The sequence below is a fragment of the Quercus robur genome, chromosome 2, assembly GCF_932294415.1.
Source record: "Quercus robur chromosome 2, dhQueRobu3.1, whole genome shotgun sequence".
Lineage (NCBI taxonomy): Eukaryota > Viridiplantae > Streptophyta > Magnoliopsida > Fagales > Fagaceae > Quercus > Quercus robur.
Genome location: NC_065535.1, coordinates 96,763,876 through 96,779,284, shown reverse-complemented (window position 1 = coordinate 96,779,284; position 15,409 = coordinate 96,763,876). Strand labels below are relative to the sequence as shown.

General features: G+C 33.9%; 1 protein-coding gene across 1 annotated transcript; it reads right to left on the bottom strand.

Moving 5' to 3' along the window:
• Window positions 1-3,144: 3,144 nt before the first annotated feature.
• On the bottom strand, window positions 3,145-11,022 carry LOC126716076 (chloride channel protein CLC-c-like). Its single transcript, XM_050417036.1, has 7 exons — window positions 10,635-11,022; window positions 8,251-8,451; window positions 7,070-7,247; window positions 6,496-6,758; window positions 5,421-5,690; window positions 3,937-5,065; window positions 3,145-3,343 (listed from the first exon to the last, which is right to left on the bottom strand). The coding sequence occupies exons 1-7, from the start codon at window positions 10,868-10,870 to the stop codon at window positions 3,254-3,256; spliced, it is 2,367 nt and encodes a 788-aa protein (XP_050272993.1). The 5' UTR covers window positions 10,871-11,022; the 3' UTR covers window positions 3,145-3,253.
• Between the last annotated feature and the right edge of the window lie 4,387 nt (window positions 11,023-15,409).

Sequence of the window (15,409 nt, the reverse complement as noted above, 5' to 3'; positions counted from 1 at the left end):
GCGCGGACCTAATCCTTCCATTTCTTACAGTTTCACTTGTCGAGACACAAGTTCTTCCCACAGACGGCGCCAATTGTAGGGACGGTTTTTGGGGCCCAGGCCCAGCAAGCAAGTGGTTCTGGCCCAAAAGACCCTAGACAATGAATTTGTAGAGAGCGGGTTACAGAACTAGGGCTGGACGAAGTGAACGTTAATTAGTTATATGCCATGCAACAGTCTGAATGTGAGAATATTTATTTATGTTCACAGGATACCAGTCCGAGGAGACGTAGGAGTGCACCTCTTACTCTAATTAAAGATTACAGAATTCTTTAATCTCTCTCTCTCTCTTTTCCCTCTAAATTTTCCGATCCCTTCTTCATGGGGCTTTCCTTCTCTTATATAGCCTCCTTAAATTGATAAGAGCCTTACACTTGTTAACCATCTGGACCTTCACTTGAGTGCTTATCCCATCGGACATCCACCTTATCTTTCTGTGAGTTGCACTGGCCAATGTAACACTGTTCGCCTGTCTTCTCCACATTAATGCGGCTGAAAAAGTAGCTTCCTTGCATTTAATGCGGCAGTTGTGGTTTCTCCCTGGACATCTTACATTTTCCTCTTTCTTGCTGTGTGAGGCTCATCCTACTACTCACGTTTGTTTGGGATGGTTCTTCACTGTGGAGGGGGCGCACATTGGGCCCATATTTATGTGTCCAAGGAGACATTCCTCCTCGGACGTCTTTTAAAATAAACTGGGCTCAACAGGATTGGGGCAGAAGTCTTTTGGTCCCCCTTTTCCCTTTTGGTCATGGTTGGGCTCCGTGCGGGGCCCAAGGCCCATTGTTGACTTTGGGAATTTTACCCCTACAGATGGATCATTAGTTTAAGAAATATTTTAAAACATTTTATTAAAAAAAAACAATTAATTTTGTTGGCGATTTTCTATATTTTGATTATCCTCCATAATAATAGTGTTAAAATTTTTCTAAAATAATTTATTAACAATTGTCTTAATGATACGCGTTAATACAACTTTTACAAGTTTAATAAGTAGTTTATTTAGGTATAAGTGCTAACACTTTCCTTAATAATAAGTAGCTCTTTTTTTTTTGTTATAAGTGTTAACCATAATTCGTTACAAATAATAACACCATGTGACTCGGCGCATTATATTATAACATGACTTTTCCAAGAATATCAACAATTTAAATGAAGGAGATTACAATACTTTAAATGGTGCGAATTTGATTGTTATTGTGCAAGTGGATCTCATATGGTGTAAATGTGTTCTGTGGTAACTTTGAGCTTCCAAGTTCCCATGCCAAACTAATTAATCTAAATTTTAACTTCAAAAAAAAAAAATTTAGCATTTCCCGTATTCAACATCCAAAAACTAAAGTCCTTTTATACTAATAGCTCCAATATTTATGCTGGATATGCATACTCAAACTCATCAAGTACCTTGCAATGATAACTCTAATCAAAAGTAAAATGCCCAATCTCACAACATTTTAGTGCTTCATGAGCCTGACACCCAAAGGAATTCAAAAATAGATATAAATTAATCATCAAATAATGTCACGATGACATTCCCATAAACATAGATATAAAGTTGATGAAAGACGAAGGACAAAAAGTGTAACGTGTTTAATAGTTACGAAAGAAAAACGAAGTTCAACCAAACTCTAAAGATGGAAGTAATATTTTTTATAATTTTTATAAGTACTTTTTGTATTTAGATTTGATTCAAAATTAGACTTCCATCCCAAAATTTTCAAAATTACAATTGCATATTTGGAATATTTTAATGTTAGCAATTTCATCATTTCATATATTTTCTATTAATGTCACATTAGCCTTTAGCTGTAATGAACAAAATATATGCCTTTAAAATTGAAACTTTTTTAATTTGAATGATAAAAAAAAAAAAAAAAAATCAAATTTAGAACAAGTTGTAATCACAAAAATTGTAGTTCAACAGAAATTCACAGACTCTCTCTCTAATAATTTATTTTTGAATCCCAATTTGCAATAAAATAGAGCACAGTTTACAGCTTGGCTTCTTTATTTTTATTTATTTATTGATGAACAGTTTCTTCAATTTGGGCTAACTCCTGTTTGCCCTTTGTCATTTACCAATATTTTTTTTTGATGTATATTTGTCATTTACCAATAAGGCCAGCCGTGCATTCACATTATCATGCATGACCACCACACAATGTTGGTACTTTCTTTTATAATCTTCGACGTTATTGATCAAATAGAAACAGAAATACATTGGTAAAATATGATCGCTTAGTAGTTATATTTGTGGGTTCCAGTTGATTCAATTGGTAAAATTTTTTCATAAAAAAATAGTATAAAACAAGACAGATTAGTTAAGTTTCTTGTGGTCAAATAAGACGTTTTTAGTTCAATAAAAAATCTTCATTTACACTAACAAACCTATTGATGTCTTAGACTAATGATAAAAAACAACCATTAAAGGCAGACCATAAATTGAAACTATCTCTCAAAATATATATACATATATATATATATATATATTAGTGGTCACATCATAATATTGCAAAGTGAAACATAAAAACACATATTTTATGATTAAATTCCTCTCACGATAAGTTTGTAAGAAATTGTGTATCCAGTTTCCAAAAAAAAAAAGAAATTGTGTATCCCAATAATATGTGATTCCGCAAACAATTATGCGAAAAACTTTATAGCTCAACTAAAGTTTTTAAGTGTTTTCAACAAAAACATCTAAAGTTCAAATCTTTCAACTCATTGATCAAATTATCCACACAAAAAATAATAAAATAAAATAATCACTACTACTTTGTACTTATGACTAATGATCAAATAAGTATCTTGTATGTTATAATTAAACTCAAACCAAATCAAATATAAAATAATTATAAAATTATAAAAAAAAAAAAAAGTAAACTCAAACACTCCCTCCTCTTTTCAGTTCAATTAAAAACAAAAAATGAGACAAAAGTTCTCTCTCTTTTTAACTGTTTGCTTAATACCAATTATGCAGCCAATGACCTATATATCAACTGATACTTCCTAGAAAAAGAAGAAGAAAGCTAATGGTCATAACAGCAACAACAAAAACGCAGCTAATCCTTACACATGTTTTGATTTTTAAATACTTTCTTCTTTTGTTTGGTTACATGAGTCTTCCATTTCCAAAAAATGGCAATAACAATTATAAAAAAATGATAATAGCTTTTAAAGTGATGATACAGATCCGTTGTGTAAATTGCTCACTCTACTTCTTAGGCTGAAATTGTGGGTAAAGTCCCAATACATGCTCTGACATGAAGTCATGCCGCGTCAAGATTCCAACAACTGGAGGCCTCTGCAAAATACAAATATTTCACAGTGGATATTACTATTTGTGTGAGCGTCAAATATATTTTGCTGGGAACTTCTAAAAGATTGACAAAGGGACAAAAGATGCAAAGTCCGTTTGAAAGTAACACCACAAAATGCATGTGTGTGTGTGTTACTGCAGCAGTTTCTATTCACAACTTTTAACTCCTCTTTGAAAATTGGAAAATTGAGTTACTGCATGAAGTTTGACATCCCCAAGGCAAATAGATCAATTAGAAAGACAACATGTACCCACCTATTACATGTTCCACATGCCATATTCACAAAAAAAATGGCGACTCTTTTGTACTCAAGCTTATAAAAGTCGTACCTCATATACAAAACAAAACTCACACTTCTATGGGATCTAAGAGAGGTGATTGATAGATAGTCTTAACCCCTCCCAAAATTATTTTTTGGAGAGGCTGATTCCCAGAAACACAAATTGTTGTTACAAAACCAGCCTTGAGTAATTGAATATGTGCGCTCGCGCACACACATGCTTACAAGCTTAACATGAATGTGCTTCTACTAGACATGTATATTTGCATGAGAGAGAGAGAGAGAGAGAGATCTTACCCCGGGCCTCCTTGGCGTAACCAACATGTGCCTGAGGCCAAGCTGTCGAAAGAGAACTGCAGCTTTTGCAAGAGACATTGTCTCAACTACTGCGTATGGGGACGTATTAACGATGGGATGGAGATCAACATACATCTCAAGTTCCTCTTCCTTGATGTCTAAATCCTCCAGCTTGACCCCCTTGCCTGATCCTGCCTTATCAAAATCTTGTGCATTGAACGTCCTCAACATGTTAGATCCAATTGCCATCCTCCGCTTTGTGAACTTCTTTCCTTTAAGCAACACCAGCAGATGAGACCTCAGAACAAGTCCACACAACTGGGGAGCATCTGAGAATGGTGGCTCATCAATCACAGGGAATCCATTATGCTTTGTTATTTTTAGAGCATATAATATATTGGCCACTTTTTCAATCCCAGAAAATGTGACTAATGGACCAGAAACAACATCACTTGCAGTCAAGTTCCTCATGTATGGTTCAGCATGGGCTTCCAAAAATGGAAACCCCTTCATTTCCACAATTTGGTCATAGACACCCTTGTTGAAACAATCAGCCACAGTTTTTGAAATAAGGAGAACTAGCATTACCAATGGGAGCATTAGTAGACTATTAGTAAGTTCAAGAAGTATCACACAGAGAGAAACAGTCATTCTCATCGTGCCCCCCAAGAAGGATGCGGCTCCAAGTAAGGCAAAGAAGCCCACATCAAGATCAGAGAGAGAACCGAGGAGAGTCCCAACAAGGCGTCCATAAGAAGCCCCAGCAAGTATGACAGGGATGAAGAGCCCAGAGGGAACGGCAATTCCATAGGTAATAATGCCTAAGCAGTATATAGCAGCAAAGAAAACTATAAGAGTAGAGAGCTGAAATTCCTTGTCAAAACCAGAGCTAAATAGGTTGCGGATAGCATCATCATTGGTAGTCATAAATAGGGAAGCAAGATCATTGTAATTGTTAGGTGGACATTGGAAACTTTTGAAGTTTCCATAGCGACCTATAGTGGGGCACTGATCCCCCAAGGAAGCAGGACAAGGAATGCACTTTGATAACCATGGAAGGCCATAAGAACAACAGGAGGTCAAAAGGGAGATGATGATGGCAAGAAGGATTTTAAAAACAGGACCTCTCCTGCAATTCATTCCCAACAATCAGCAACAGCAAAGCTATAGAAATTCTGTACAGCCAAGATTTAGTTTAGTACTTATATTAGCATTTAACTTAGAGAGCAATTAATGTAGTATCCCAAATCTGTTTCGTATGCATTAATAGCCGACCTTAACTAATCTGTTCAGGATCACTAGCCAGCCCCCAAAAAACATTGGGAATAAGGCTTGTTTGTAGCTATTAATGCAGTGTGCTTGTGTGCATATGTATGTATGTATTTATAATTATGAGCATGTGCGTGTGTGATACAGAGGATAATACAGGGACGAATATAACCAGTCTTAAACTCATCAATATAAAGGGAATTTCTAGAACATACTCATTGATGATGCTGTAAGTGCGAAGGACCTTGTCCACAAGATAATTGTAAAGGCTCCCGAAAATGCCTCCAATCATTCCAAGGAATATTACAGCCAGTAGATCTGCAATGCTGTAAGTGGGATTCACTGAGTTGACATCAAACATGATGAGGCCTCCTTCCCCAAATAGTCCACATTGTCCAACCCGGCAAAAAACAATGAAAGTCCTCAACACCACTGCTACTACTGCTGTTGTAAAAAATGTCCTCCAAAGAAGAGCACTCCTCCACCTAAAATTTAAATAGAAGAGAGAGGATACTAATTAGCTCAAGAAAAAAGGGAAAAGAGAACCTTTTAAGTCTATGCTCATCAAAATATCAACTGAATCAGTGAATTTACCTCAACCTGGTAAAGTATAAAACTAAACTTTCTGCATTAAAATATTGGAATTGCTACAAAGCAAGGCAACTGATTTTTGAATGCTAAAAGTTCTCTAAGGTTTCAAGAGAGATCAAATTATATCAGTAACTTAAAAGGGGTTATGGACAAATTACACGATGTTTGCAAGCAGTTCAATATTCAAACTAGCCCCTATTTGTTTTTGCTCAAGTACAGCATTTTGCCAATTTTGTACATCAATTGCATGACAAAGAAACATGCCTAGCAAATTAGGGTCCAGGACTCTCAATGAAATAGCCAATATGAATTGAAAAAGAGGAAATGAGAGGAAAAAAAAAAAAGAAACAGTTTCCTTTTCTTTTCTTTCCTTTTTTTTCCCCCTCTATTTTGAATCTCCCCTTCCTCCTTCCTTTGGGGCCAAAAATTCAATTATTTAAGCCAAAAAAAAAAAAAAAAAAAAAAACTCTAATATAATTTGAGGAGGCCATGACGTGGTTGCCTTTCCCTTTCATATTATTTTTGTTCCAAACTTTAAGCTGGCATCTTTTTAATTTTTATATCTGTATGTATCATTCCACCCAAAAAAAAAAACTTACCAAGTAAATCTAACAACTCATATGTCTATTTACAGTTTATGTAGAAAATCTAGCATCCGCAAAAATAAGTTATATGACACAGAGAGAGAGAGAGAGAGACCAGGAAGCTATTTCTTCTAATGCAAAGAGGACCCCGCCAACTGGGGCACGGAAGGCAGCTGCTACACCGGCAGCAGCACCACAGGTGATTAAATCCCGCCGGTCCAAATCATTTTTGAAGTATCTGAGCCACTTCCAAGTCAAACCATACTTGCGAGAACCACCCTGTCCAAGTAAAGAGGCTATGCAGGCACCAGTGTGTACCATAGGTCCTTCCTTCCCCACAACAAATCCAGCAGCCACTCCAAAAATGGAACCAAAAATCTGCCATGTTTGGATGAAGCAATTATTACAAGCTTATTTTCATAATAACTTCTAGTTGGCAGTTGGCACACAATCTTTATAAGCCTTTAGCAGATAACAGCTTGACATTTGTGTTGTTATGATAATGAAGGCTTTATATTGATCTCTCTTTCTAACTTTTGGTTCCAGGGTTGGAGAATGAGAACTACTATTTCTGATAGTGATAACATTTTGAATTCCATGAAGTTTCTGATCTTCTAATTAAGTGGATGATCAATAAATCCTAGGTGTGTCCACATATCAGAGAGAGAGAGTTTCCGTTTGTTACTCACCTTCACAAAAAGGGTGCTTGGAGCCAATATAGAATGAGCATCTATACCATTGAGGTAAGCTTTCACCTCAGGTATGCCAGATCCTGCTGCTGCGGGAGAAATGTAGGCACAGAGTCCAGCAGCTGCAATGGCCAAAACCATGTTACAACCAGCATATGCTGCAAATGCCTGAAAATACCTGCACTGGAGTTTAAGATCATGCAATAGTTACTGAATATATGACAAGTATTACAACTTTATGGTATGGGGATTCCCCGACCATGAAATTTGTTTGAGGAACAAATGCTATTAGTAGGTAACCAGAAAAAAAAAAAAATTACACTCCAGGAATTTAAAAAATGTAGTACAGTAAACAATTTGAGCAAAGAACTTCATCTGTTTTCAAGCAAAAACATTTAACATCCATTGCACATGAAACTCCTTCTAGTACATCCAAGAGAACCTAGAAGAAACATTTAAAAAAAAAAAAAAAACGTCTAAGAAAAAGACATAAAATATTAAGCAAAGGCCCTTTGCATCAAGTACCATGTGCTTAAAGTTGCAATATCTCATTTTTGGTTACTGGTTTCCAGCTGCAATCCTAAACTCCTATCTCAGTCTTGAAACATTTTTTTTTTAATTATTAAGTCACACACGCACCCAATGGGTTTTGAACCCACAATATCAACCTCCACCCACACTTGTGAGAGGAAGAAGTGTCATTTGAGCTAAGGCTCATTGGCAATCTCAGTCTTGCAAAATGGTCATAGCTAAACATAAACTCAAACATCAACACGGGGGGGTATGCCTCTGGGGTTAAAAGCATCATAAATGTACCCTTCTATTTCAGTAATGTTATTCTAGATGCATGCCACCAGACCACAGGCCAGTATGCAATTAAAGTCAGAAATTTAACACTAAAGAGGGCCTTGGTTCAAAAAAGGATGTTCTTATAGTTGTCACAAATGCATTCAAAATTCAAATTTTTTAAGATTTAGTACAAAGGACTAACCACACAAATATAACTATTATGTTATGCCTACAGAATTACAGGAAATACTACAACAACTTCATCCAAGCAAACAAGAAACCAAAAATAAAAGCACTTAAGCAAAATAAATTGAAGGATATAGTAAAGCAAGTAAAGACTTGATTACACTATGAAGCTTTGATAATATTTAGGCGATGATAGGTAGACTTACTTATCCTTAAGCATGAGGCTGTTGGTGAACAAAAGTTTGAAACCAGCTATATTCTCAACAGCAAGGTTATTGAAGAAGGCAACGAACCCTGTACCTAAACCGATAATGAGTACAAGGGTCCACTTAAAAAAAACATATTGAAGTATCTCATTTTTTGTTCTAGACCTCCAATCCTGCTTAAAAAGATCATTCTCGATAATCCTGCACAACACACATAAAAACCAGTGAGACAGAGACAGAACCTGGACAACAGTCAACAATCCTTCTTTTTTTTTTTTTTTTTTTTTTAAAAAAAAAGGAGTACTCTTAGAGAGATCTGTAGCATGCTAGAGTTCTCTAAACCAAAACATCAAAATGCATATGGGATTATAAACTTGAGAAAGAGATTGTGTTCAACAAGATAGCATCAAAAGACTCATCCTAACAGCAATTGCTAATGAAATGATTGTTATGTTATTTTCTCATTTTTAAATGAAGCAACCCATGCAATCCTGGAAACATAGATGCGCTACATTTTAACTGGCCTTTGTTAAAGTGATTAGCATGCCTTTGAACTTGAATTCCATTAAAAAAAATTTAACCAAAAAAGAAGCAGCAAAGCGAATATAGCCTTTTGCTCTAGGAGGAATGAGGGAAAAAGAATAGATGTTTCAGGTCAGTATAAACGTTGAAGAGCATATAAGTAGGGAGATAGCTAAAATGCAAAGTAGATTCTAAAAATTTTGGTACCCCAGAGCAAATCACAAACAAAAATTCAACTGGAATATTTTCCCAAATCCCAAAGCATAGTCCTGACCAACCCAAAGGCCAACATAGATGGTAAAATGAGCAAAAAAAACATCAATACCAATATACTTTTAACAACATTATTTGTTACGAAAATCATGTTTCTTCTGAATTGCAGGACTCATATTCGTCATCTTCGCGCACATGCACACCCGTGTACAACATACACACTTCAAAGTTTTTCAAAAACAACAACAACAACTGAAAAATACAGTACGCCCTTAATTTATATGGATTTAGTCCTAATTACTAGAAGATATACTGACATCAACCACTAGCCTTTCAAGGTACATCTTCATGAAAATACAGGATTAAGAATCTAATCTAAATCCTTTTTCAGCATTTTCTTTGCAAACAAGGTTCTACTCATAATGCACAACATATTTCATCATTTCGGAAACCCAATTACCCAACACAACATATGGTTACTTCTCCCATTCCTTCTCAACCAAAGGGTAATGAAAGTAATTGTATTAAAAAAAAAAGTAATAGAGGAAAACAATACTAAAAAGCACAAAACTCAATTCCATTGAGCCTAATATGATTAATTACCTAAATTTTGTAACTCTTCTTATTGTCTGTTTTGTAACCAACAGAAAAAGATGCTGAAAGATAAAGAAAATGCCACAATAAAAGGAAAACGCCATCATACATTCCTCACACTTTCCTTCTTCTTATTTTTATTTTTTGGTGGCAGTACGGTTTCCCTCCCTTTTGGTCTCCCTCCATCAAAAAACCAAACATTATGAATCTGTTTGGGATTCGCTTATTTTAAGAACTTTGCTTAACTGAACCTTACACAACTTCTTCTTGGCTTGGTCTTTAAAAGCCAAAATACCATGATAACACAGTAGACTCAATTATGTTTCTTTTACACATCTTCACTTCCTAGGTAGGCACCCAAAGACTTGCTAAAATAATAGATAATGGCAGCCAAAAGTCAAAACTTTCTTCTTTTTTCCTTCATTTTCTCCCCCAACCAACCATATCACACATTCAACAGAAAGGCAATTTAATCCTATGCAAAGAAAACTATGTACACACACTGACATACATGTATATATATACATATGTACATGTAGATGCATATATGCAAGTATTGTATAAAAGAGATGCTTAACCTTTTAAAGATCCAAATTACACTTGGTATAGGTATAACTTTTATCAATGTTATAACTTACACCCATCAATAACTTTCTAATTGATTTCTTTTTCTTTTTCTTTTTTTAACCCACCATTGAATTAATTATATTTTCTTCATATACCCTACATACTCACAAAATATCAAAATAATCAAAGATCAATATATAACATGCCATCCAAAAAATGTTTATATTTAAATTCTTTGAATTGTAATATTCAAACATGAGTTTAACGATCATATAATATATATCACCCCATTAACACAAAATTTAACATGCTTGTTAAGAACCCAAAAACTATAACAGTTATCATTTTAATAAAAAGTTATATTAAGTAATGCAATATTACGTAAAAGTAAAAGCTACACAAGGTGAAATATTTCTCTCTGTATATGTGTATATGTGTGTGTGTATATATATAAGAAACGGGGTTGATAAGAGAGAGTAGAATGGTACTCGTAGTCGAGGCTTTCAATGGGACAGACATTGGCGCCAATAATGGCGAGGTGAGAGGTCTGGTTGATTCTCTTGGCATCATGAGGAAGAAGCAGCGGTTCTTTCAGTGAAGACGACGTGATTCTTCTCGACTCAGGTGATGCACTTCTTGATGATGATGACGACGATGATGGTCCCCTTCTCTCCACACCTATCTCTATATCAGTATTATTCTGGACCTCTTCTCTCTCTCCCATCTCTCTATTTCTCTCTCTCTCTCTCTCTCTAAAACACTACTCTCATTTCATTCCATTTTTCTCTCCAGTACTGTGGAGGAGCAATGGAAAGTTGAGGATTGTTTGTTTGTTGTTGTTGTTGTTAAATGCTTCGTTGGATTCTGACCGTTTTGGAAAGGCTTTACTTTTAATATCCAGAGAACGTGAGAGTTTTGTGTTCTGTTTTTGCTTTTTTTTTGGGTTGTGGTTTGTTTTTTAAGGATAAAATGTAAAATTTACCTTAAATTTCAACCGTATTTGTTTTAGTTATCTAACTTTGTTATTCATGTAGTATATCTTAGTCAAATTCCTTTAAATTCTTTTTTTTTTTAATCCGGATCGGAAAATATTATTCAATCGGATTGATTTTTTTTAATTTCAAAATTTTTGAAAAAAAAGGTAAAAATTTGGAGAGTTAATTGTAACATTATACAATAGTTGATGAAGATACTTTAATTGGATAAACTTGAAAGTTAGAGAATTTAAATAAATTCTAATGAAATGATAAGTTTTGTATTTTAGTTAATTTTTAATTATAGCCATCAATTTTATCTTTTATTGTCTATTTTTCTTTTTTAGACAACAAAGTGACGTTGCTAAATTAATTCACTTTCTTTTTTTTTTATGAACCAAATTAATTCACTTTCTATTCATAAGACATCCCACAAAATGGATAAAAACTAAGATCTTAGGATCTACAATTCACTTTCTATTCATAAGACATCCCACAAAATGGATAAAACCTAAGATCTTAGGATTTACGGTACGGTTTTCAAGTACATTGAAGATTGAACACACCATCAATATTTGGAATGGACAATTTTTATTTATTTTAGAAAGAAGTTTATTGAACAATTTGGATTTCGTGTTGTGTGATTATTCATTTGTGTATGATTTTGGGACGTTGGATATGTCAGATTAGTTTCATAAAACATCATGATATTGAAGATTGTGGACTGTGTATATATATATATATATATATATTTTTTTTTTTTTCAGAAAAGTTTTGGGATGGATATGTCAGGTTAGTTTCATCAAAACACTGATTTTGAAGATTGTTGATTTTATTTATTTATCTATTTTTCATAAAATTTTAGCAGTGTCTTACTTAAGGTTGTTGATTTTCATCACGATGAATGTTAGAAATAGGAAACAATTGTTGTAATCCCTTTAATTAGTAAGTTAGTTAGTTAGTTAGTTAGTTGAGATTAGGATGAGTTAGTTAAAATTTAAGTTAACTTATGGCTTAACTCATAAAGCACATGTTAAATTAATTAGCCAATTATCTTGAACCATGTGGACCAATGAGATTAGAAATAGTCTCTTATAAATATATGATTGTAATTTAACATTAGATATTGAAAAATAAACCAATTATTTTGTGCATCTCTCTCTTAATCTCTCTCTTTCTCTATGGAGGTCTAGATTCCCTTAAAGTGGCCTATAACAACGATTATTCCCATTTACCATTCTTACTCTTCCACAATTCATATTCGTATTCTAGCAGGTTCTCATTATTTGGTATCAGAGCTGTCAATCTTAAGATGGAAAAATATTGTGATCAACAAGAAATCTTGAAAGAATTACAGCAGATGGTTAATGAATTTTCAAAAAAAGTGAAGGCTATGAAAGAAGAGGTTTCAACATTGCAAAAGAATGTTGAGAACAAATTCAAAGAAGAGTTACGACCTCTTGATTCGATAGAACTCAAAAGAGAAAATTAAGTTCCAAAGAACCAACACCAATCATGGAGGCGAATAACCATTGTTGGGCTATACACTGTAGAGATCATGATTACAGATATGTCTTATGCTAAAACACCCCAACACCAATTATCTACCAACCACTTAGCTTTACGTCACCATGCAACCTTCTAGGCCTAGCATTATTTCTTCAAATTTTTAATTAATGAATCTAATTATATATTATTGATCATGGAAACACACTCTGCTCATTCTAATTACTGTGTAATTATACTTCGCTAGTGTGTAATGTGTTCTGTGTTTATATCAGTAAATAAATAAATATTATCATGATGTAATGGAGAGCTTTAAATTCCAATATTTATATCGTAGTTGTCAAAAATCAAGAGTTTTATTGTTCAGGGCATTGTTCCATTTTTTAATGGAATATTACGTGGTTTCGAATTTCCCTTTCCCCTTGCTGTTGTAAGCAAAACATATTAGATGTACACGTATTATATAATTTTTTATCGTCATGGGAATTGAAATAGTAATAACTTTTTTTTAAGAATCTGAAACCATAATCTACTCTTACAATTTACTGCACCAAAACTGTAGTCTCAAAACCATAACAACTACTAAAACAAGACACAAAATTGCTGACTTTTATCACTTTTAGGTTCAGTTTGTTGTGATGTGTTTTTGATGTGATGCACATTACAATGATGTGATATTAAGATTTTTTATTTATTTTATTTTTTCTAACATTACCATAATTTAATATTATAAAATATATCACGCAATTTTAATCTCATCACATATCTAAATAATGTAATATTGTATTCTTGTATTAAGATTATATTAATATAAAATTACAATAACGTAATATTACGGCGTAATATAACATCATGGCGTAATATAACATCATGGCAAACCAAATGCCCCCAAAATAGCCTGTTTGGATTAAGAAGAAGGGATGAAAAGTAGAGAAGGGTAAAGTAAAGTTAACAATAAATAATCTAATTTTCTGATAACTCTAATCACAGTTGACACACCCTCGCTCCCATTTAATCCAAACGAAACATTAGTTTTAATGGCCTGAAATGGCCCACAATCACAAAGCTGCAGTGACTGACTCGGCTTGGATAGAATACTTGGGGCAGGTCCAACTTGAAGTATACTATTAACAACCAGCAACCAAAAAAGCCCACATAAGCAAATATGGGCTTTCAGGGACCATTCCTAAGGTTTAACCCTGAGCACCAAGCCCGTTGTTGTTTGTTGTGATTTTACACTTCGGTAATGTCCTATTTCACATCAGCAAATTTTTTTTTTTTTTGGAGAAATAATTACAACATGCCGCTAACCCTGCAGCTTGAACCATTTCCCCCTTAGACCCCCAAGCACTTTATATATGGAGAGGTGTCAATTCAGCTATAAGACGTTTGGCATATCAGCAATTAATCAAGAAAAATGTTATAGTATTACTTTCTAAAATTGATGTAACAAGGTAGCTCACATTTTGACTAAATTGTCAATTAATTTTTTAGATTGTATCGTATGGATGGAGGATATTCTACCACCTATTTATCATGTATAAAGCTAACTTGGTTTAAATAATCATGGAAGTCTTGTTTCTCAACCAAAAAAAAAATAGATATAACAATAAATATGAGTTGTGAAAATTGAAAGCTCAAATAGTATAAAACACATTAACTTGTTTAGACCCCAATTTTAAATTACAACCTAATTGCTTTTACTCTAACTTATCTAAGTGTGGAACAAGAGTAAATGATACACAATAACCAAAACTACTTTCTAAGCTATAACCACAAGCAAGCAATAACAAATATAAAGCTTAAAGAGTAAGGGAAGAGAGATGCAAACACAAGATAACACTGAGATGTGTTATTGAAGAGGAAACCGAAGTACTCGGTGAAAAACCTCTCTACAGCCTTCCAAGTCAAAATCGATCATCTAGTGAATAAAGTTGGAGTACACAAATATCAAAAAGACCTTTCAAGCCTAATCTACCCAATGTACTTGAATCCTCCAAGTTTCAATTGCCAACGGGCTTCACAGAGCCATGTCTTCACTATTTATCCGAATCTCACAATTAGCTCTAAATTGCATCTACCAATCAATAGCTTCTTCCAATACTTCCCATACACATCAAAACTTCTCTCAACACTCAGAATGGGTGAGGTAAATATTTGGAGTAAAAACCTCTCAAGGATGTGTAAATGGAGAGGTAGGAGTAGAGGAAAATTTTAGAAAAATGGTGTAGATGATTTTGGGTTTACAATTTTTAACTCTCAACTGTATATCTAGGGTTTTCTCTCTCAAAAGTTTCTTAGAAAAACTCTTTACAATTTCGTGGGTAGTGTGGGTTTATACAGTGTTGGTAAAGGAATGAGAAAAAGCGCACTTAACAAGTTCAAGCAGTGAGTTTCGTGGGTCACTCACAACTTGGCCTAAGTCGCGAAGTGACTTGTGAAATCCAGTCTGACATGAGACTATTCAGATTCTAGCATGTGCTTCTTACGTGGCCTTTCACGAGTTGTCACTCGCGAGCCAGTTATGAGCCAGTCACGAATTCTTCTTCTTTACAGATCTTCACCAAACCCTCACATTAAACCCTTACATTAAATCCCAAAAAAATATAAGGAAATGATTGAACAAAATTACAATCAAATTTGACACAAAATTAAAAACCAACAAAAACATAGTTGTAAATCACAACTTTACAAAAATAAATAAATTTGATACCATTTCAATAACATAATAAATAAATGGTGAATTACATTTTTAATAATTAGTGACACATTATTTATAAAGT

Bases quoted from the DNA above. Each gene is read 5' to 3' on its own strand.
- LOC126716076 (XM_050417036.1), bottom strand. From the start codon at position 10,870: ATGGGAGAGAGAGAAGAGGTCCAGAATAATACTGATATAGAGATAGGT. The intron at 5,691-6,495 runs GTCTCTCTCTCT...TTTAAATTTTAG, and splicing joins TTAGAAGAAATAGCTTCCTG to GTGGAGGAGTGCTCTTCTTT. The intron at 5,066-5,420 runs GTATGTTCTAGA...AATGAATTGCAG, and splicing joins ACTTACAGCATCATCAATGA to GAGAGGTCCTGTTTTTAAAA.